At 49.6% G+C, this 21,716-nt stretch overlaps 1 protein-coding gene across 1 annotated transcript in view; it reads right to left on the bottom strand.

Moving 5' to 3' along the window:
• TULP1 (TUB like protein 1) overlaps positions 1-16,439 on the bottom strand; it is a 34,377-nt gene extending 17,938 nt beyond the window's left edge. Inside the window, exons 1-2 of the mRNA XM_034767475.1 lie at positions 13,976-16,439; positions 10,698-10,746 (exon numbers count right to left, since the gene is read on the bottom strand). Coding sequence (XP_034623366.1) covers positions 10,698-10,746; positions 13,976-14,022 — 96 coding nt within the window. The 5' untranslated portion in view covers positions 14,023-16,439. The remainder of the gene's footprint in view (positions 1-10,697; positions 10,747-13,975) is intronic.
• Between the last annotated feature and the right edge of the window lie 5,277 nt (positions 16,440-21,716).

The raw sequence follows: 21,716 nt of genomic DNA, 5'->3' as shown, positions 1-21,716 counted from the left end.
GGGGGGGGGGGGGGGGGGGGGGGGGGGGGGGGGGGGATAGGAGGAAGCAAGAAGGCCACAGTGGGCAGAACAGACAGAGGCTGGAGTGGGCACAGGCATGGAGCAGTCAGGAGAGAATGGACGTGCAAGGAGGGGAAACTGAGGCGAGAGATCTAGGAGGGAACAGAGCTGCCAGGTGAGGACGAGAAGAATGATGCACCCTGACACACTCAAAACCAGACACACTCGCCCACTGGCTAAGCAGAGATTTTAAAGAAATGCTCCAGTGAAGCACTGGCAAAGGGGAGGGCCAGGGATGAAGGGGCAGGTGGAGGGGGCTAACAGCGCATGCAGAGAAGGGACCTAGCTGGCTAGGGGAAGAAATCCCTAACCTAGACATCCCCCTCGCTGCTTGAAAAAAGCAGTTTCTCCTTAGTGGGTCCCTCCTTCAGCACCTAGAGCCTGATTCCCATTTCACCCAGCCAAATGTAAATCAGGAGTAACTCTGCTGAAGTAAATGGAGTTACACTGATGTAAAAGCAGTGTGAATGAGATCAGAATCACCCCCAATAGCTTTCTCCCGTTCTCAAGTCCTCTATTCAGCAGTAACATTTTCCCCTCACCATTTTAAAAAGACATTGCCAGGCTGGTCCAAAATTTAAAGTTTTGTTGGGGAAAATAAGACAATAAAACTTAATCTTAATACACTGATTTCTCCTTTTTTTTTTTTACCGTTCCCCCCTTTCTTAACAAAATGAAAAATCTCGTTGTATAATAACGTGGATTTCTTTTCAACGTGCTCCTGCACCATCTACAACCCAAACAGTGCCCCGTTGTGCTAGTGCCTGGGAGCCAGAATGAAATGATCTGATCTGAAATGTCAAAAAGGAAACCACCACCACCAAATAAGAGAATTAGATTTTTAAAATTTCCCCCCATTTTAAACCATATCAGGGGTTAAAAGAAACACAGGTCTGGACCCCTCTGCTTTTTTTTTTTTTTTTTTTTTAATTGGATGTTTAATCTGACAATGTTCCTTTAAGAGCTAAACATTAACACCTGGATCTTTCCTTCACAGTCATTCTGTCCGCAGGCTGATGTTGGGACATGCAGGGAGCCAGGAGCCAGGCAAGCCTTTCCCAGCCGGGGATGGTGGTCAGAGAGAGGCACAATCGCCCAAAACTCAAACCAGGCCTCTTTATTATGTTCTTTTCCCTGTATTGTTTCATAGGCTGCCCTACGGATGGGGCTGGAACTGCACCGTGGGTCACTGCTTTTGGTCGTGGATTTTCTGCTGACATAAGGGGAGAGATGGCCAGTCCTAGAGACTGACCGATATCCTGCTACAGACCACAATCTGTGCGGTCAGCAGCCGCGCATGCTGCCTTCACGCCATCCCAACTGGGATCTCCAGAAACCATTCCTAGGCTTGGATGGGCGCTCCGGTTCCAGACTTTTACCTCTGTGTTGAGATGGACAGTTAGTGCCAACTGAGGGGGTGATGTCTGTTTAGAAACCCATCCACTAGAGCCAAACAGAGCCATTAACTGATTTCACAACCAGCCACTTGGTTACAACACCACTGAACCCTCTGGTTCACTACCAAACTGCCATGATTTGGACTGGCAGAAACCATCCACCTCTGTGCTCTTTCGTTGTCTTGCTCAACCTGCTCCAGCTGCAGTTTTGTTGTTGTTGTGGATGGGTGGTGGTTGTTTTTTAAACAATCCAACAATATCCTTCCAAGAATTCCTTGTGCCTCAGGGAAACAGCTTCAAAGAACAAAAGAAAAATCAGATTGGGCCACATTCTTCTGAAAGTTTCTCCTGCCAACATTGTTTTTTGAAGCAAAATTCCTAAGAAGCCATCCTCCCGATGAACTTTGTACTTTGCCCGCAAGTCTTTCTTGTGCGTAGAGGGCGGTGTGGATTATACTTCTTCCAAAGTCATCAGGTCGGAGTTTCCCAAAAAATCTTTTCTGCTGGAGAATGGAATTCCTGAGAAGGCAGCATCCATCAGTTACAGGAGCAGGCCAACTGGCAGTAAGAATAACTGCCTCCAGCCCCAGAACCAGCACGTTGGAGCGATCTCCCCAACACAACATGAATCTCATTACATGTCAAGCCCCTGCCCAGAGCCAATATGATACAGAGGTCAGAGGAGAGTGACGAGGGGCTGCTGGCCAAGAGCCCAGAGCGCTAATGACTTGATCTTCTGGAGAGTTAATGCAGGTCAGTCTCTAGGGTTTAGTGATCACATAGTGTCACTAGCTGGTGAAATGCCCAGAGTAAATACGAAAGGGAGCACCGCAGCCTTCCCACTCACGCTGGTGTAAGTCATGAGAGATTCCCTGGAGCCGAGGGAGTTGCCTCAGTGTAAAAGTGGTGGTAATGGGGTCAGAGCCAGGGCCAGGAGGACGTGGGCTATACCTTCGCGGGATGGGCCAAACAATTTGTGATGTGGTGAAGGCCAAGACTATAACAGGGTTCAAAAAAGAACTAGATACGTTCACGGAGGATAGGTCCATCAATTAGCCAGGATGGGCAGGAATGGTGTCCTTAGCCTCTGTTTGCCAGAAGCTGGGAATGGGCGACAGGGGATGGGTCACTTGATGATTCCCTGTTCTGTTCATTCCCTCCAGGGCACCTGGCATTGGCCACTGTCAGAAAACAGGACACTGGGCTAGATGGACCTTTGGTCTGACCCAGTATGGCCGTTTGTTCTTATGGGGAAAGAGTGAAGAATTAAGCCAACGGATGGGACTTGGCTACAGGTGAAACGTCTCTCTACTCAACTCCAGAACTGCCAGGCTGGGCAGACCAGAGGTCCATATAGCTCAGTATCATGTCTCCGACAATGGTTGGAACTGGCTGTTTGGCGGAAGATGTAAGAACCCTGCAGGAGGCTGAGGTGGGATAACATGCCCCCAGCATTGGTCTCATCCTGGTCTCTAAGAGGTTGGCACCTCTAAAGCATGACGTTGAATATCCCTTCCAGAAACATTGAAATGCAGGGCTGGAAGGGACCTCGAGAGGCCTAGTCCAGCCCACTGCGCTGAGATAGGACCAAGTAAACCTAGACCAGCCCTGACAGGGGTTTGTCCAACCTGTTCTTAGAAACGTCCAATGACAGGGATTCCACAACCCCCCTTGGAAGCCTATTTCAGAGCTTAAACTACCCTGCCAGTTAGCAAGCTTTTCTAATAGCTAATCTCCCTTGTTGCAGATTAAGCCCGTTACTTCTTGTTCTATCTTCGGTGGATGTGGAGAACAATTGCTCCCCATCCTATTTATAACAGCCCTTCGCATATTTGAAGACTGTTACCAGGTTCCTCCCCCCCCCCCACCCGTCTTCTTTTCTCAGGACTAAACGTGCCCACTTTTTAACCTTTCCTCACAGGTCAGGTTTTCTAAACCTTTTGTCCGTTTTGTTGCTCTCCTCTGGACTCGCTCCAATTTGTCCACATCTTCCCTGAAGTGTGGCACCCAGAACCGGACCCAGGACTCCAGCTGAGGCCTCACCAGTGCCAAGTAGCGTGGGATAAGCTGTAACGCTGCATATTCTTGGTATCCATGTGACTAGCCAATCCCCAGAGACAAGAGCAACAGAGGCTGGGGCGGGGGGGGGGGTTCATTAAAGGTGCAGAGAGGAGTGGGAGTGATAAGGAAACAGGTGTGTGAAAGGAATTGGAGCTCTCACAGCAGGTTTCCACGGCTCAACACCCAGCAGCTGGCCCTGGCTCCTGGAGATAATGCTCCCCTCTGCAGTCCCTCCAGGCGCACAGACGCACCTTGGTGGTAGAAATTCACAACTCTGGGACCTGTGCTGTGTCTACTCAGGGGATAAAGGGAGGGTTTCAGTCTGCAGGGCTGGCAATACCTATGCTTTAAAATAAAGGTGAAGGGGACTAGGAGGTTTAGCCAAATTCATGGAGGTTAAGTCCATTAATGGCTATTAGCCAGGATGGGTAAGGAATGGTGTCCCTAGCCTCTGTTTGTCAGAGGGTGGAGATGGACGGCAGGAGAGAGCTCACTTGATCATTACCTGTTAGGTTCACTCCCTCTGGGGCACCTGGCATTGGTCACTGTCGGTAGACAGGATACTGGGCTGGATGGACCTTTGGTCTGACCCACTCTGGCCATTCTTATGTTTGTTCTTATGTACCATTGAAATGAACAGGAGCTGTGTGTTTAAGTCCCCGTGTCAGCGCTGAAACTCAGCCCAGCAGCTGAAAGCTTTTGAGGGTAGAATCTGCCTTGTGTCCAGTCGCTAGCGAGGGCTCTCTCCCTCGCCGAGAGAGGACGGCATAGAAACGGGTCCAAGCCTAAACTCAGCTCGCTCAGCTCCTGGGGAAGCCTGACTCTGGATGTAAAAGCTCAGGCCCGTCTCTAACTCAACACAATGACAGAGCAGGGAGGGGCGGCTGAGAGACACTTACTCATGTCAGAGTCTGTATTGCGTCCATCACAGTAGTATCTGGGTGCGTTCCCAGAACAAAACAAAACCAGTGTTGCCCCAAAGCCAGGCCAGTTCCTGCCTCTGCACTGCACCTGCTAGCAAAATAATACTGGTGTGTGAAGCACAGACTATATGTGTGTCTGTGCACCCCTCCAGTGGCACAAATTTAGTTTTTGGGAACCAACAGGGCTTGATTGCCAGGGAAGGACTCTTTGGAGAAAGGAATATTCTGGCTTTTGTTCTAATCACAGGCCTGTTGTTTCTTTGCTCATCTGGTTATCACAACACTAATAGCTTCCTGCCCTTCTTTGCCCACTCTGAGGATCTCTGAGCTCTTTACAAACAGCTTCCCCTTCTAACGCAGGCATTACTTCACAAATGTGATTAAATGAAGTGTTAATGAGCCTCAGATGTGGTCGCCCCATCTTAATAAAAAATACATTGGAATTGAAAAAGGGCAACAAAAATGTTTAGGGGGATGGAATGGCTTCCATATGAGGAGAGATTAATAAGACGGACTTTTCAGCTTCGAAAAGATTCGACTATGGGTGGATCTGACAGAGGTCTATAAAATCATAACTGGTGTGGGGAAAGTAAATAAGGACGTGTTACTTACTCCTTCTCATATCACAAGAACTAAGGGCCAGCAAATGAAATTAATAGGTAGCAGGTTTAAAACAAATAAAAGGAAGTATTTCTTCACACAATGCACAGTCAACCTGTGGAACTCCTTGCCAGAGAATGTTGTGAAGGCCAAGACTATAACAGGGTTCAAAAAAGAACTAGATAGATTCATGGAAGATAGGTCCATCAATGGCTATTAGCCAGGATGGGCAGGGATGGTGTCCCTAGCCTCTGTTTGCCAGAAGCTGGGAATGGGTGACAGGGAATGGATCACTTGATGATTACCTGTTCTGTTCATTCCCTCTGGGGCACCTGGCACTGGCCACTGTGGGAAGACAGGATATGGGCTAGATGGACCTTTGGTCTGACCCGGTATGGCCATTCTTATGTTCTTTCAGCACATGGTAGATTCAAGAACAGAACCCAGGAATCCTGGCTCATGTTCTCTTCTGCTCCCTGCAACTAAGCTATGGGTTTGTAGTGACAGTGTCTACATTTGTGTTACCGCTATCAAGGGCACAACATTTTAAAAACCATAGAAACAAATTTTGGATGGAAAACCCCTTTGGCCCGTCAAGCGAATTGAGTCTCTATTTCACAGAAGGACAGCCCCACCTCTCCCACCATGGAGGCAGAGATGTTGGGAGCTTTGAGGTAATTTCCATTCTTGCCTTAAATTCTCAGCTTCTACAATTCTTTGCAGATTTGTTCTGTGCAGTGTTGTTGTAACCATGTTGGTCCTAACAGGACATGGGAGAGACAAGGTGGGGGAGGTGGTATCTTTGATTGGACCAACTTCTGTTGGTGAGAGAGACAAGCTTTTAAGCTTACACAGAGCTCTTCACGTTTTTTCAAATTCTTGCAGGTTAGTTGACAGTTCAGCGAGCTTTTTTCTCAGGGAAGGAGGCTCTCTGGATATCTAATCTAATCTCATGTCACCCAGGTCTCAGAGCAGGTGGGCTTCTATCTTCTTCTGCTTCAACATGTGGGTCCTTAAGAATATAGGAACTACCTGACTTGATCAGACCATCTAGCTCAGGATCTTGGCTCCAACACTGGCCAGCACTAGCTGCGTCAGAGACAGGAGCAAGAAATTCTAAAGTGGGCAGTTATGGGATAACCTGCCCCTAGGGGAAGTTTCCTCCTGACCCCAATGGTTAGAGGTTGGCCTGGGCCCTGAAGCAGGAGGGTTGATAGCCATTCCAAAACTATTCTAAATCTAAATAGCCTCATTACCCATATAACTATCCAGTCCTCCTTTGAAGCCTGCTAAGCTCTGGGCCTAGGTATCTGCATACCTGTTGGCTGGCCAGGTGGGTCCAAATTCAGGCCTTTCTTCATCAAACATTCCCTCTGCCCCCTGGATAATCTTTGCTGCCATTCACCAAGGTGTCACTGAATTTAAACAACAACAGAGGTTGGCCCAAGCTGCAAAGTTTGGACCTGGATCAGAACGTCCCCGAAGCTCAGGTGGGTTTGATCCGGGGTTTCAGCCCAACCTGCTAGACAGTAGGATGGTGCTGGCACTGGAACAGACCTGAATCTGGAGGAGGAAGGGGGGGGCATCTGGATCTGTGGGCTGGTTCTTACCTGCCTCTAAAATAACAGTTTTGAATCAATGGTTTGTAAAGCAGAATGACTTACCACCAAGTGGCCCAATGAACGGAAGCAAAGGGGAGAAAAAGAGAAAAGGCAGTTGGTAAACAGCCAGGGGATGGGAAGTGGCGAGATCACTAGCTAGAGGATACAGAGCATGGTGTACTCAGGTTCCATCTGCATTCAGGGAGGTCTGTAGGTGGTATGGTACCAGGTGGTAAGGTACTGTAGCTGGTCCTGCCAAGGCTCTATTCAAGTCAGGAGAGAAGGAAATCGGAATGCATCCTCAGCCTCGCCTAATAAAGCTCTTTCACCTACACAACCCCTGGCAGAGAAGGGATAACTTCCCTGGGAAGGATGTTTCAGCCATTCACTAGACCAGGATGCTTTCTGAGGTGTGTTCCATGTATTGTAATGAACACGGCCACCATGTGGGTGTTACAGGTGAGCATGGGAGGCCACCTCTCGGGAGGAGACAGGGCTAGGGCTGTGTGAGCAGCAGGGGTGCACATGGTATCCCCTCTGGAACATTAGTATTGGGGCTAGGGGCAGCAGCTGGGATAGGAGCATTTCTTTTTCAAACAGGAAGATGCTAGAAGGGGAAAGAGCCAAGAAAGTCCTGATGGGGCAATGGAGGGCTGAAGAATCGGGAGCCATCATGCCCGCTGGCCAATTCACACCCCTCCTCTAAAACAGCAAAGCACTGCTCTGCATGGGTTGGCCAGGATCATGTCTCCCATTCTCCCAGGCTCCCACGTTCATCTACGGCGGAGACTGTGAAGGAGGCATCTTGCTTCGCAGCCAGGGAGTGACAGGAGGAGCCTGTGCTAAAGACGATTGGGGTCCTCTGGAAAAGTGGTGGCAGGTAAAGAGATTTCGGTAACTGCAAGGTGTCCAGAAATAGCTTGTGAGAACCAGTTCCTCTGGGATTGAGGTCACCCAGAGCCAGAGCACAGGAAGTAGATGGATTAGATGTACCGCACCTAATCCCATTGAGCCAGGGCTATAAATAATGAGGATTCATCAGATACAGACCACATGGCTTGGCAATTAGCTAGATAATAAACATTTGGGAAGTAGGTGCTGATTTAGAGCCCGCAGCCTGGTGCAAGGTGATGTAAGTAATACCCAGCTGCAGCCTCTCACTGGATTGCTGGAATATTCACCATTAGATCAAATCACCTTTCATGTCCCCACCTACAAGCTGCACTCCAGTGGTTTCATTCTGGGCTGCTGCGTGGGCTGGGGCTAATTATAAATTGATACCGAAACGAAACAGGAAACAGAGTAGGTCTGAGTCACTTCAATGAAATAGCGCCATATTGCGCTAATTAACCACCTCCTGGGACATTTTGCAAGAGAAGGGGTGTGACCTCCACTGCCCTGGCAGATTACATCTGCCTCCCTACTTTCCCCTGCAGCTTCAACGGGCTACCGGTTTCTCCTTCCCCAAACTGCCATGTGTTGTTGTTGCTGTGTGCTGTTAAACAGCAGATGTGTTGCACCCCAGAGGTGGTTGCCCTTGCAGGATGTGCAAAGTAATTCATGCTCCAACTAGTTCTGTAGCGCTAGTGATGAGGACGATATTATCCAGACTACTGAGAAGATAAGGCCTTTGCTCGGAGTTTTCATTCCAGAGAGTGAATACATATGCAATACACTTGTTTAAAAAGATTTTGATAGAAACTCTTCAAGCTCCGTCTGGATGAAAATTGGAAGATCACAGTCAGATCCTAATGAGAAAAGCAGCTCCCTGTCCGTCTTTGCTCTATCGACCATGGCATACAGTTTAAACAGAAGAGGAGATTTTGGTAGGCAAAACACAATTACCTTCATGGAATAAGACCTTCCAGGTCAAGTTTCAGCTGTAAACCAACTGTTACGAACCGCTGGAGAGAGGAGCGTATCGTCACAGAAATACTGACAGACCCGTAAGCACCGGAATGGGGCTGCCAGCTGCTGCTGCCAGGGATCAGAAACCGTTCTACCCATTGAGGAGTCATGTATATGTGACTTGCCTCAGGCTATGCACCGCATCGGTGTCAGAGCTGGGGCTAGAACTCCATCTTGACTCCTGGTCCTGATCTTTAACCTTAGAGAACATCTCCGGCTCACACTATAAACATATAAAACAACCCAAATATTTGGGTTTATAAAAGTGGCTCTTGTGTAACAAAGGGGAGTATTTTCCCTACTGACCCTTACCTTTCCCGCCACATGGACATTTTTAGATAGGTCTCGATTAATTTTAGCTTGCTGAAACTCCCTTCTTTAGTAGCCACGGTTCCGGGAAGACAGCAAAATGCACGCGGTGCTGTTTCTGTGTTAGGGAAACTCGCATCTAAAGACCTTTTGCAAATGTAGCTAAGGAGATCAATGGGCATTTTCATTTCCAAATCATCCATAAAAACTTGCTGGTGACACCCGGTGAAGTGCTCAATCTCGTTCTCAAACCTCAGAGTTTAAATCTCAGGGTAGCTGCTTGCTATGTTTTAAGCGTGCCTTTCTAGGACTTCACTGCTGAGACGTCCCAGTTTCTTGCTCATACTTCTCCACCTCCATTGTACTTTGGCCTCCTAGCGTCCAATTGGGTTAATACTGCGTGTAAGACAGGAGCAAACCTCACATCCAAAAACTGTTTTGGGATTGGATGAGCTTTCGTCCTTTGCAAGTTTGCCTGGCATTACTTTCCTCACCTTTCCCTTTGAACTACATGCTTCCATCCTTACACGTAACAAACCCAGAAGACCTTAATTCCAATAAAGCATCGCGAAGGCCACCAAGTAAACCACAAGTCATTCGCACGACAAGGTCTGGACTCTACCATTTTTGCTCACAATGTTAATTTTTGGTAAGACAGCAAACCACATCTCAGCCACGACAAGAAACCAAAACTCTGCAATGGTGGTTTGTAAGCAATCAGCTTCCGACTTAAGTTCTGCCATAAGATTGTAACCAGCGTTGTTCTCATCTAAAGTGGCGAGAACACCCTCGACCTGATCTTGTAGCAGACAGGCCACCCTGATCCTTGCTGACTATCTGGTTGTGCTTTGGCACTTTAATATAATGCTAAGATGCTTTTTCAACACTTCCCTGTGATGAACAGAAGTGGCAAACAGGGTCTAAAATCTTGGAACGATTCCACAAAAATGGGACAACTTGGGGAACACCTGCTGACCAAGATTCAGTGAGCGGGCAGCATGTGGGATGAAAGACGTGGACTGATTTCCCTGCTGCATTCCATTTTAAACACCGTTGTATGCTGAAGCCACGTGAGCTCTGCCATAGCTTTGGCCCCAGCAATCAGCCATATCTAAACCATCTTTTTTCAGCTTCTCTAAAATAACCTCGGTAATCCGTTGCCCTGCTTTAGTGTGGAGGGCAATGAAATCTGCAAAGCATTAAAGAGGGCTCGGAATGGTCCATTTGGGGCTCTTGTTGGAAGGAAAGAGCAAAAAAACAAAACAAATCATGGGGTTCTGTACATGCCTGGTTCCACTGGAACCATTTGAACCCCTGTTTACACGGGCCCGCTCAGGCCTCAAGTTCAGAGCTGGACCAGAATTTAGCCAAAGTCTTGGCTGCGGGTGGGGTAGGGGAATCAGCTGGGGCCACACTCTGCATGGGTGTTTGGGTAGAACCCCTAGTACGGACTCCAGAGAGGGCAGCGTGTCATTCCCAGAACTCACCGTTCGTTCTAAGAGCCTCATATACAAACACAACTGCTTTATCTGAGCACAAGAGACTGGAGAGTCCCTCAGTTCTGGGCTCACAACCCATACCCACAGTCTAGCCCATCTCTGTGAAGCAGCTTCACAGTCATAATTATCTTCCCAGCCCTGCCACCAGGCTCAGTCCAGGAACACAAACACACATCGATACCCGAAGCAGACGGCAAGTCTGAATCTCCTACATTCTCAACAGCTACTCTCCGAAACTGCGTGAGATACTGCTGTGATAGGAGCCACAGGAAAACCGAAGGCAGGCAGATGTATAGGGGCTTAGCGTTAGGCAGGAGAAGAGTGGGAAGATTTTCTTACCTGCTTGTTAAGTTTCTGCTTTTGAGGGCTCCCGGGTTCCTCATTCACACTGTGGGGGGGAAAAACAGTGCAATGAGATGAAGGCCTGCGTTTCCAAAAGCAACGGTGACTTTGCGTGGCTCCGTTTTCAAGGGCCCGCCTGGAGTGGCCTTAAAGGCCGTGCTTAATTTGTGTCAGGGCTTGGCTGGTCATAGCCCCGGCGCCGCTGGGCCTGGCAGTTCCGAGCCCTGGCGCCGCTGGGCTTGCTGCATCAGTTATGGATGTAAAAAAATTGCTTGAGCCCTGGCACTGCTTTCATTACAAATTAAGCACTTCTTAAAGGGGCTTGATTGTCAGTGGATGGATGCTCAGTGCTGTCTCATACAGCATGCCTCAAGCTGGGCTCCCAACAGTGGAAGCAGCCGAAGTCACCAGTCCCGTTAGAAAATCGTGGAGAGGGAAACAAACAAACTTTGACCCTTGGGTTTACATCAATCCCAGCGGAGAGAGAGAGAACCCACTGCCTGCTCCCACTCCCCCATACGCTCCCTGCCCACTTCTTTCTTCTGGGGCTAGAGGGAATACAACTCTGTACCAAGAGGGCATTCTGTAGACTGGTGTATTACAGGTCACTAACACAGGATCTCTGAGCAGGAGATGGACAATCCACAGAGGCACCCTGTGTGCCCTTCCAAGTTGCCACATGCTGTTTCCTATCCCCTTTATTTCCCACGGGTCTCAATTTCCATTCCCATCCTTGCTGTTTTTCTGGCTGCTCCCAGGACTTGTGGCTGTTTGTCACGGGAACAGAGAATTTGGGAGCATTTACAATCGAAGAACCAGCAAACAGACCCCTAGCAAACCCAGCTGCGCAACAAGGTAGTTTCGGGACACCCAGAACAACTGCATCAACTGTTAAGGCTCTCAGGGGGAGGGAGGGAGATTCTGCTTCTAGTTTAGCCCAGAAAGTCCTAATGCTGCTCAGAGCTGGAGCTGCGGAGTGGGGTGGGCGATGGCAGATGGGACATGCCAGCAGTGCTCAGGCTGCCACGGCACCATTGGTAAAACATCTCTGAGCAGAAATTGCCACTGTCCTCTGGAGAGGTGACCCTCTCATTCCAGCAGATGGCATTGCAGCCTGTCAATGTAGCTAGCAATGTTTGTTGTTAAATACTAATTTTTACACACACAAATGGCTGTTGGGGGGAGGGATCCTTTGGCAGGCTTGCGGCCAGTGGTCAGGCAGAGGAACCCTTGGCAGCATGTTTTCGTGCATTTTCAGACCAGAAGGGATCAACCAGTCTGACCTCCTGCCTAACCCAGGCAGAGGATTTCACCGAGTGACTGATTCCTGCATCAAGCCCACGAGTGCTGGTTGAGCCAGAGCAGATCTTTTAGAAAGAGACACCCAGCCTGGCTTTAAACACCCCGTCCCATCCCCAAGTAAGATAGTCCAGGGGTTAATTACCTCACTGGTAAAATAATCAATACATAGATACAAATTTCACCTCATTTCTAATCTGAATTTGTCTAGCTTCAACTTCTGGCCATTGGATCGGTGTCTGTGAGATTTAGAAAGCTTCTCTCCCGTTAGGTACTTACAGACAGTGATCAGGTCACCTCTGAACCTATCACTTTGTTAAGCTAAATGGATTGAGCTTCTTTAGTCTCGCTGCAAAGGCAGGTTTTCCAGAGCTCAGTAATTCTCGTAGTTTTCCCACCCCCCCGAATCTGTCAACATCCTTTTTGAATTGTGACGATCCTTCCAGCCAAGGATGGACAGATCCCCTTTCAGAGCCTGGCAATGCCAGAGGGGGTGTTGCTGATCCCTGAAAAAAATCTCGGTCATCGCCGGCCCAGGAACAGATGTTCGGGTCTCTGACACGGCAGGCGATAGCCAACCCTTGGTCCTTTCTGGCCCATTGTGGCTAATCGAGATGGTGAATGTCAGATTACTAGCTTCACTCCCTCCTGGGTTTTGGAGCAAGCATCTGTTTGCATTCTCACAGATTGCTGCTCGTTTTGGATCGGACTAAAAAGCCATCAGCTGGCCCAAGAAAATTCTGCAGGCCTCTCGTCTAACTCAGACGTCTGCAGTCCATCGGAGCAGCCATCTGAAATGCCCAGTGTTCTGCTGCAGCGTTTCCTGGGGGACATATAGGAGTCCAAGGAATACGCTGGCTAAGGCAGCAGCAAAGCACACGTCCAGAGCATGCCAGTGACTCTGAGGGTGTACGTTGGGGTGCGTAGGGGCTCGGGTAATAGCTCCGTGCTCCCAGATACAGCCAGCCTCTCTGGTAGATGAGCCTGATGACAAAGATACCTTGGCACAGTGTTTCCATGCAGCCAGCCCCGCCAGACCCCTCCCAAGCAGGAGACCCCCGGAGCAGCTCTCCCCCGCCCCCCCGAGAAATCCCCGTTCTTCACTCTTTGTTCAACAGACTCTGCCTGCTAACAGCTGGTGGAAGTTTTCCGACGGGAGGGTTTCCGTTAGGAACAGGGCAAGTTTAGTCAAAACCAAAACCTTTCCTGTTTTGATTTCAATGAAAATTTCGACGGGCACAAAGTCGATAAAACACATTTTGTGTCAACGGCATCATTTCAATTAATTCCGTTCAGACTCGTAAATTCGAATATGAATGGTAATGTGATATTTATATCTATATCATACAGCATCATGTTCTGACATGATTGAAAACAAACTTTCTGATGGCCCTGAATGGACGTGTTTTAGAATTTTCATTCTCTGGCCAATTGCATCTTGTTCTTCCGATTCCAAATGAATAGCCCCTCCCCCCAAAATCTTGAAATTTCCCACAGAATGGAAATTTCCCTCGCTGGCCACCTCTAGGTCTGCTGACTGATGATTGCAGAGTATCCCTCCCCACAGGAGAAAGTGGGATGTGATCTCCCCAGGGCAAGACTGAGATAGACCGTGGGGGAACCCTAAAAGGTAGGCTCCCATTGGGGTCCATGGGAAAGCCTTTCTCGTCTTCCATAAGCTTTGGATGAGGCCCTGAATGAACATGGAGAGACTGGTTTCCTGGAGAGCAACGTTCCTCCAAGTCAGGGGTAGAGTCTACATGAGGGAGACGTCTGTGTTTGCTCGAGGCAATGCTCCCTGACTGCTCAGAGGTGGAGAAGTTCCAAGGCTAGAAACCCAGGTTGCAATATTCCACTGTGACCTTGGAGCCTGATCTTCAGACAAAACTAACCCCTCCCACCCCCACCTTCCCCCTACAACCAGGACCATGTCAAATGTGTGAGAGCAGCCGGGGCAGAAGGAACCGAACACTCACCTGTCTGAGGTCCACACCTCACGCAGGATCTCCGACTGAAGGGGCATGGCAAGCGGCCGGCGGGGCTCTGGCTCACGGGGAAGCGAGGCTGGGCCCCAGACCTGGAGCACAAAGTCACCTTATTGGCAGGTGCAAAGCTGGAGCGCTTTCTGCTCCTTGTCCAGATGTTCTTCCACTCCAGCACAGGCCGCACACACACCGGGTGGATTTTAAATGCAAGACGTGACCAGCCACAGATTTGACCCTGTTCGGCTGGGGAATCCCTGCTCCGGCTTGCCTGTTAATCTGTCCCAGAGAATCCTGGGGCAGCCTCACAACATTCGCTTATTTCGATGAAGTTGATTAGCTGATCAAATTCATTTTCTCTGGCACCCACCAGCACTGCAGCGGCCCAGCCTTCAGCGCAGGCAGGTCTGCGTAGTGCTTCGGCGGCCGCGGAGAGCCACAGAGACGATTAACTTTTTATTTCTCTTGAAACTCGGTAATAGGATTTCAGGGGCTCATGGCCAGGCAGCCAGGCCTCCTGGGAGGTTCTACAGAATGCAGCAGCTGTCACAGTAATTCATTCAAACAGGGGCCAAGGGAGCTTGATGGATCACACAATATACCGCTGCGACTCTGGATGAGCGAGTGTAAAACGCATGTGTGCCGTGCCCAGAGAGAGACGCACACAGACGGACAGCGTGTGTGCGTATACAGTTAGTGGGTGCGAGTGTGCATGTGCACAGCACAGAGTTTCAATGGCACCTCTCTGTGCTGAACGAAAGCTGGAGCAGGGCACGGTGGGGGCCACCCAGGCTGGGATGGAAAGAGAAGGGAGCTGAAGTCTGATATACGATCAGCTATAGAAGCCGGGCCATTCGCAGGGAAGAGGTCGCTGTGTGTTTGTCTCCACTGCGATCCGAGGCGTGATTGCAGCATGCGTAGTACCAGACTAGCCTTCACCTTGCTCGCTCCAATAACAGCAGCAGCAGCACAGGCTGTACACGCCTGTGAGGGATACGTGCTGGAGCAGCACTAGCCGGGAAGCTAAAGCGGCACAGGCTGGCTGCGTAGATTTCAAGGCCAGAGAGCCCATTCTGAACATGTTGTCTGAGCTCCTGCATCAGGCTCATAATTTCCCGGAGTTTACCGCGGTGCGACTGAGAGTCCGATCTGCCTCCCCATTGACTCACACCGAATAAAGCACTGACACTCAATGGAGTTCCACCAGCATGAAACCCGTGCAAGAGGCAAACCAGGCCTAGGATCTCTTTGGGTCAGTTACGCCTCACCCTCTCTGGCCTCACAGAACACCACACCCCCATCCCCATATGCCCACAGTGCAAGTGGAGGTGTGGCTGCAGCCAAGCTGGCTTCCTTCTAGCTTGGCTACCTGCTGACAAAGCCCTCAGCATTGCTGGGTAGTCAGCACTAATGATTCCACCCACATGAGCCCTCCCTCCCCCCATTTTGGTGGGCTGATGCCATGAGAGGGCAGCAGGGGGCTGGGCAAGCTATTCTGGGCACTCCAGCCCCACATTGCTCAGCCTCGGAGACCAGGGATTTCAACCCTGATCTACTTAGGAGATACACAACCTGACTGAGCTGGGCCCCTGACGTAACTGCCCTGGCACACAGACTCCGGCCTGACCCGGTGGCCTCGAATTACTGTGGAAGACGATACTGTGGGGCCTGGTCCTGCAGTGCCTTACCCCAGATCCTTAGGGAATGGAGTCCGGCTGGCATGCACAACTGCACGAGATAGAGCATCAGGGCTACAACAAACTGCATCTCCGGCTGCTTTACAGCTTCAAACCCCGCAGGTGGGGGGCCCGGTTGTGTGTAGCTAATCCCTTTGCCTAACTATGCCGTGCTCAGCACTTTGCATATTCCACCCCCGCTTTCTGCTAGCAGAAGCCGAGCTTGCAAGGCCTGGTCACAATGAGTCTGTCTGCATGGGGTTTTCCTGCTTTGAGCAGGGGGTTGGACTAGATGACCTCTTGAGGTCCCTTCCAACCCTGATATTCTATGATTCTATGTTCCAGCCACCAGGGCCGGATTAACCCACAGGCTAATAAGGCTACAGCCTTAGACCCTGCTCTTTTTAGGCCCTACTGGTCAGGCAGGGGGTGCGGCCAAGGCCGGGTGAGGCGGGAGTGCTCCTGCCATCAGGAAAGGCAAAGCAGCCCCCTTGGCTAGGAAGGAGCTCAGACTGCCGCCTGCTGCGTTGCCCCGCTGCAGTAACACACTGCCAGGGATCCAGTTAACACTGGTGACCGGACACTACAAATCCGGTTATCACGGGAACCCGTGCCAGTCGTGGGTGTCGTTTGAGCAGGCATTGCCCCCTCCCCCGCAGCTCCCCCCAGCCTGATTTCTCCGGAGCTCTGCTTAGCTGCCAGGGAGGGAAGAGGCTCCCCTCTGTCCCTTTCCTGGGCGAGGCTGGCAGGCAGCTCCAGGACGCTACCTCCTGGGTCCTAGTGCCCGTCACCGTCATCTTCTGTGTGTGCTGGGTCCCGTTTCTGGACAACAGGTGAGTGCCTGTGTGGGGGCAGGGCAAGGGGGTGGGGGGGGAAGAGGCAGTACCAGAGCGGTGGGGGCAGGAGCTTGCACAGAACCTGCATACACTATCCAGCTCCAGCCAGAACTACTGCCCCTCCCATGTCTAAGGAATGAATTCCCACACATTTGTAGGAAAAACAAAACAAAACCTCCCATTCTGGATACCAGTCCTTTAACTTTTACAGAACTTTCCAGCGAGGGGCGTCAGATGTATGATGCACTGTGTTCGACACTGTATTGAACTGTACTAAAAATCAAAGAACTCCAATTTTTTTTCCTTTGATGTATTTTTCTGTACTTAGATGCACAGGCCACCAAGTTCTTTCCTTATGCTCAGCCTAATGCCACCAGCCAACGCATCTTTGTATTTTTAAGGGGTTGCAAAAGCATTGGAGGAAGCTCAACACACAATGTTAGAGGTTTCTCCTTCCCTTCTCCCTCAAAGATTTTAAATCCACTTCGGAGCAGGCTATGATAGAAAGACTGGCTGAATAGGCTAAAGGCTGGTTCTCTAGCAGTTCAATCCATCATAAAAGTACCTCATTTAATTTCTTTTGAGTTTCATTCCAAAAACTTAAAGCTAAATAAACCTGAAGTTAGTCCTCATTTTTCTGCCCCAACTCAAACTAACTTCTTTCCCAAGTGGAAAATATTGGGTGAGCCTGGAATGCGATTCGAGAAGGGAACGGGAACACAGGCCAATTCCTGATGACAGTTACACCTGTGTAGCCTTACTGACTTCAGGAAAAACTGAATTTTGCACAAGAATAGATTTGGGTCTCTTCTGCTTTTCCACACCTGGTATAAGCAGAATCTCATTCACTTTCCTCCCCTAAGCTCTGAGCACTTTAAGGAAAAAAAAAAATAAGCCACGTCCCTTGTGATCCCCCTGTGCTTGCAGCACCATTGAAAAGTACCCCTTGCAGTTTATGTACTGGCTGCCCTGGTGCTCCGGTGCCAAGATAGGGATATGGGTTCCATCTATCGCCCCACCACAGTTAGGGAATCCTATTGCAGCAAAGCCATCCACTATGACCTGCACGTTTCCCAGAGTCACTACCTTTGGTAGCAGCAGCTCAGTGATTGCTTTGGCTACTTGCCTCACAGCAGCCCCTACAGTAGATTTGCGCACTCCAAATTGATTCCCGACTGACCGGTAGCTGTCTGGCGTTGCAAGCTTCCACAGGGCTATCGCCACGCGCTTCTCAACTGAGAGGGCTGCTCTCATCTTGGTATTCTGGCACTTCAGGGCAGGGGAAAGCAAGTCACAAAGTTCCATGAAAGTGCCCTTACGCATGTGAGAGTTTCGCAGCCACTGGGAATCGTCCCATACCTGCAAAACTATGCGGTCCCACCAGTCTGTGCTTGTTTCCCGGGCCCAGAATCGGCGTTCCACAGCTATAACATGCCCCGTTAACAGCATGATCGCCAAAGCACCAGGCCCACGGTTTGATAGAATTCCATATCCTCATCACTTTCGTCGCCGCACTGCCGTAGCCTACTCCTCGTCGCCTGGTTTTGCAGGTTCTGGTTCAGCATAAACTGCACGATAACACGCAAGGTGTTTACAATGTTCATGACTGCTGTCTTGAGCTGAGTGGGCTCCATGCTTGCTGCGGTATGGCGTCTGCACTGTTCACCCAGGAAAAAGGCGTGAAACGGTTGTCTGCCGTTGCTTTCCCAGAGGGAGGGGTAGGATGTACCCAGAACCACCCGTGACAATGTTTTTGGCTCCATCAGGCATTGGGAACTCAACCCAGAATTCCAATGGGCGGAGGAGACTGCGGGAGCTATGGGATAGCTACCCACAGTGCAACGCTCCGGAAATCTACGCTAGCCCCGGTACATGGACACACACCGCCGAATTAATGTGCTTAGTGTGGCTGCATACATTCGATTTTATACAATCTGTTGCCAAAAATCGAATTCTTTAAATTCGGATTAATCCCGTAGCGTAGACATACCCCTAGTCATTCAAAAGCAGAAAGGCTTTAGATTCTGTTTAATGTTTATACAGTGATTTTGAAGAGCTAACATGGTACAGAAGTGCTAAATATTACGACTGGACAGCCATCTAAAGATCTATGTCACTTCTAGTTGGTACCTTTTTCTTACAAACAAATGCAAACCCTAGGGGGCTGGTGCACACAGAACTCATACTTAAAAAACCGCAGTAGCTCTGACATGATCACACATTCTAGAATAGATAATACTTAGTCCTGCCATGAGTGCAGGGACTGGACTAGACGACCTCTCGAGGTCCCTTCCAGTCCTGTGATACTATTCTATGCTTCTAATTGTGGCAGAGCTTGGTGACAGAGTGGCCTGATGTGGTAAATCACTGGAGATTAACTACACAAACTGGGTATCATCCCACAAATATTTGGGTTCAATTCATTGTCCTCAGCCAGTGCCTCACTGGGAGGCAGCTTTCAGAGCAAGACAGCCTAAAATACAATGCCACCCAATGTAATTTCCCTACTCCTACTTCCTCTACTTCAGTGGGTTTTACACCCGAGTGCTTTTCTTTTACATAATAAGAGCTGGCTGCCTCCCAGAGGGCAGAGTGAGATAGGGTGTGTGGTGTAGAGTCCATAGCTTGGGGGAAACACCTGCAGGGCTTGGCTTTGCACTGTGCCACGTGGAGAGCTGAGGGTAGATGTACAAGGTGGAAAGAGGTGAGCAGGATGGGGAATGTTGCAGTGTTCATCCTCATACAGATGAGCACTCCACTTCCTCAGAGGAAGGAGGCCCAGGAGAAGGACAGTGTAGCATCCCCTGTGCTACCTCTTACTCAGAAGTATCTGTAGAGAGATGTTTGATGACTTCATAATTTTTTTTTGCAATATGTCATTCATACTTAGGCCCTTCCCCCCCCCATTAGCCTTAGGCCCCTCGTTACCTTAATCCTGCCCTGCCAGCCACACAGGCATCCTGCAACCCCCTGCTCCAACCTGGGGCTCAGAGCCCGCTGGAGCAGCCCAGAAACTGGGTGGGAGGGCATGTAGCCAGAGCACCCATACAATGAGTTGAATCGGCTTACGTGAACAAGGCTTTCTCTAGGCCTGGAACCCCTGGGAAGCGGCAGTACCAGTGCCTGCCCTCCATCAGGGTGAACACCTCCACTGACATGGATGATAGGATGGTTGACAGGGTTCCATCCCTCTCTAGCCGGGGGGTGAATGGAGCCCAGGAAATGATACAACCATTCAGTGCTTTAATTGAAGACAGGACTTTCTCCCCTCTTTCCTGTGTAACAGCATTACCGAGAATCCTGAAGAACAGACAGGCTAGTTGCTAGCAGCTGGCTGTACTATCTAATCCATCTCTATATTTATAGGTGTGTAACTCCATAGCATCTGACATTCCCTTTGAAGTTACTTTGCTTGCATATTATGCAAGCAATCACATCTCTGCCTACTGAGCAGGGTCACTGGGTCTTTTTACCTGTTGAGTTGACTGAGGTTTTGGTTTTTCAATCTGATGCGACTTAGCTGTCAGGACAGATCAATTGTATTTTTGACTTTCCCATTGTCACTTGACTGTCACTGTTGAGTCACCAAGCCAGCACACACAGCACAACGTGAGTAAGAGATGGTATAAACTTACAGAGAAACGGGATGGAAAGAGACTGAAAGGTGAAATCTATAGCATGTGCAGCCTTCAGTTGGTGGTAAAGGAAAGTCAGGCCCTGATCCTGTCTCTTGTGCCTGCGCAGAGTTCCAGCGAAATCAGCAGGGCTCCAGCCACATGCATCTGATTGGGAGTCAGAGTATGTTTCTTGTGACCACTTGAGGGTCCGCATAACATTCTCCTAGTGCAACCGAAACCTACTGAGAACAAAACATTTATCAAGAAATGCTATGGGGAAAGTGCCAAAGTTCCTTAGTTTAGCCTGAGGACCGCAGGGATGCAAGATATCAAGTCACTGCACGTAATCTCTTGTATTCTGTTTCATTGTCAGCACTGGTGAGCGATTTTTCATTCAGCAGGCCATGCATAGTCTCTCAGGGCTGGCTGCTGATGTCCAGAGTTGGGCGCCCTGGAATTTTCTGGCTGTGACTCTGAAGACCAAGGCCTTGGTCATGGGCGGGCGGAGTCAAATGTCTGTCCACTGGAGATAAACTCTTCCCCTATTATAGCAATGGCCAGAGTAAAGAAATGGCAGGCACTTGTTCAAGTCTAATTTATCCTGAGCCGTTCCGCTGTTAAATTGTGTTGGTTTCATTCATTTGAATCAGAGTAACAGCCGTGTTAGTCTGTATCCGCAAAAAGAAGAACAGGAGTACTTGTGGCACCTTAGAGACTAACAAATTTATTAGAGCATAAGCTTTCGTGGACTACAGCCCAAGCTTATGCTCTAATAAATTTGTTAGTCTCTAAGGTGCCACAAGTACTCCTGTTATTCATTTGAATGTGTTAGAATAGGAAACTTTTGTACCATTTCCACTACCAAACCATGAACGGCTCCCTGAGTCATTTCCCGCTCAACTCCTGCAGTGGCTTCACCCCCAGATTTTGGTTTCTTTTCTCCATTTTACCTTCCAGGATCTGGAGCCTGGCAGACAATTTGGAACTTAGCCACTGTCTTTCCCCATCTGTTTAGCCAGAGAGGCAAGTTTCTGGCCCCATTCCTACTTCTCAAGGTAACAGAGGCTTTGTCACCGAACTGGAGCTGTAGGAATGGGATCAGCTGCTCCCTCGGGAGAGCCATAGTTCAGTGGAGTTACTTCTGATCTACCCAGGGGTAAGTCAGAGTTGAATGGGGCCCCATCTGCTAATCACCAAAGTTCCAGTCTGACTGACTGCATGCTGGGGCAGAATGCAAACGGTTCAACAAACAAAACAAACTTGGAGGAAGAACGTTCCTGTTGGAGGGGAATGCTCCCCTGTGCCCATATTGCTACAAGCAACATTTGGTAAAATACAGGGGCTCTAGAACTCGGGAGATGCTAAGACCATTGGCTGCTAAGGCAGTGATGGTTTATTAACGAAGCGCAGGTAACGGCAAGGGTGGCGAAGGCAGGAAGCGTCGAGAGCACGCAACGCATGCAGTGAGGCTCTCGAAGTCTCCTCAGCTCTGCTGGAGTCGAGCTTCGCAGCAGCACTGCTTCCAAGAATGGGCCACGATCCCCCCCTCGAACCCAGCGCCTAGAGTTGAACTCTGATCCCCTGGTTAGTACAACTCTGACCTATC

Source organism: Trachemys scripta, chromosome 4 (assembly GCF_013100865.1).
Source record: "Trachemys scripta elegans isolate TJP31775 chromosome 4, CAS_Tse_1.0, whole genome shotgun sequence".
Taxonomy (NCBI): domain Eukaryota; kingdom Metazoa; phylum Chordata; order Testudines; family Emydidae; genus Trachemys; species Trachemys scripta.
Note: the sequence above shows the minus strand (reverse complement) of the source record. Positions and strands in the feature narration are given on the sequence as shown.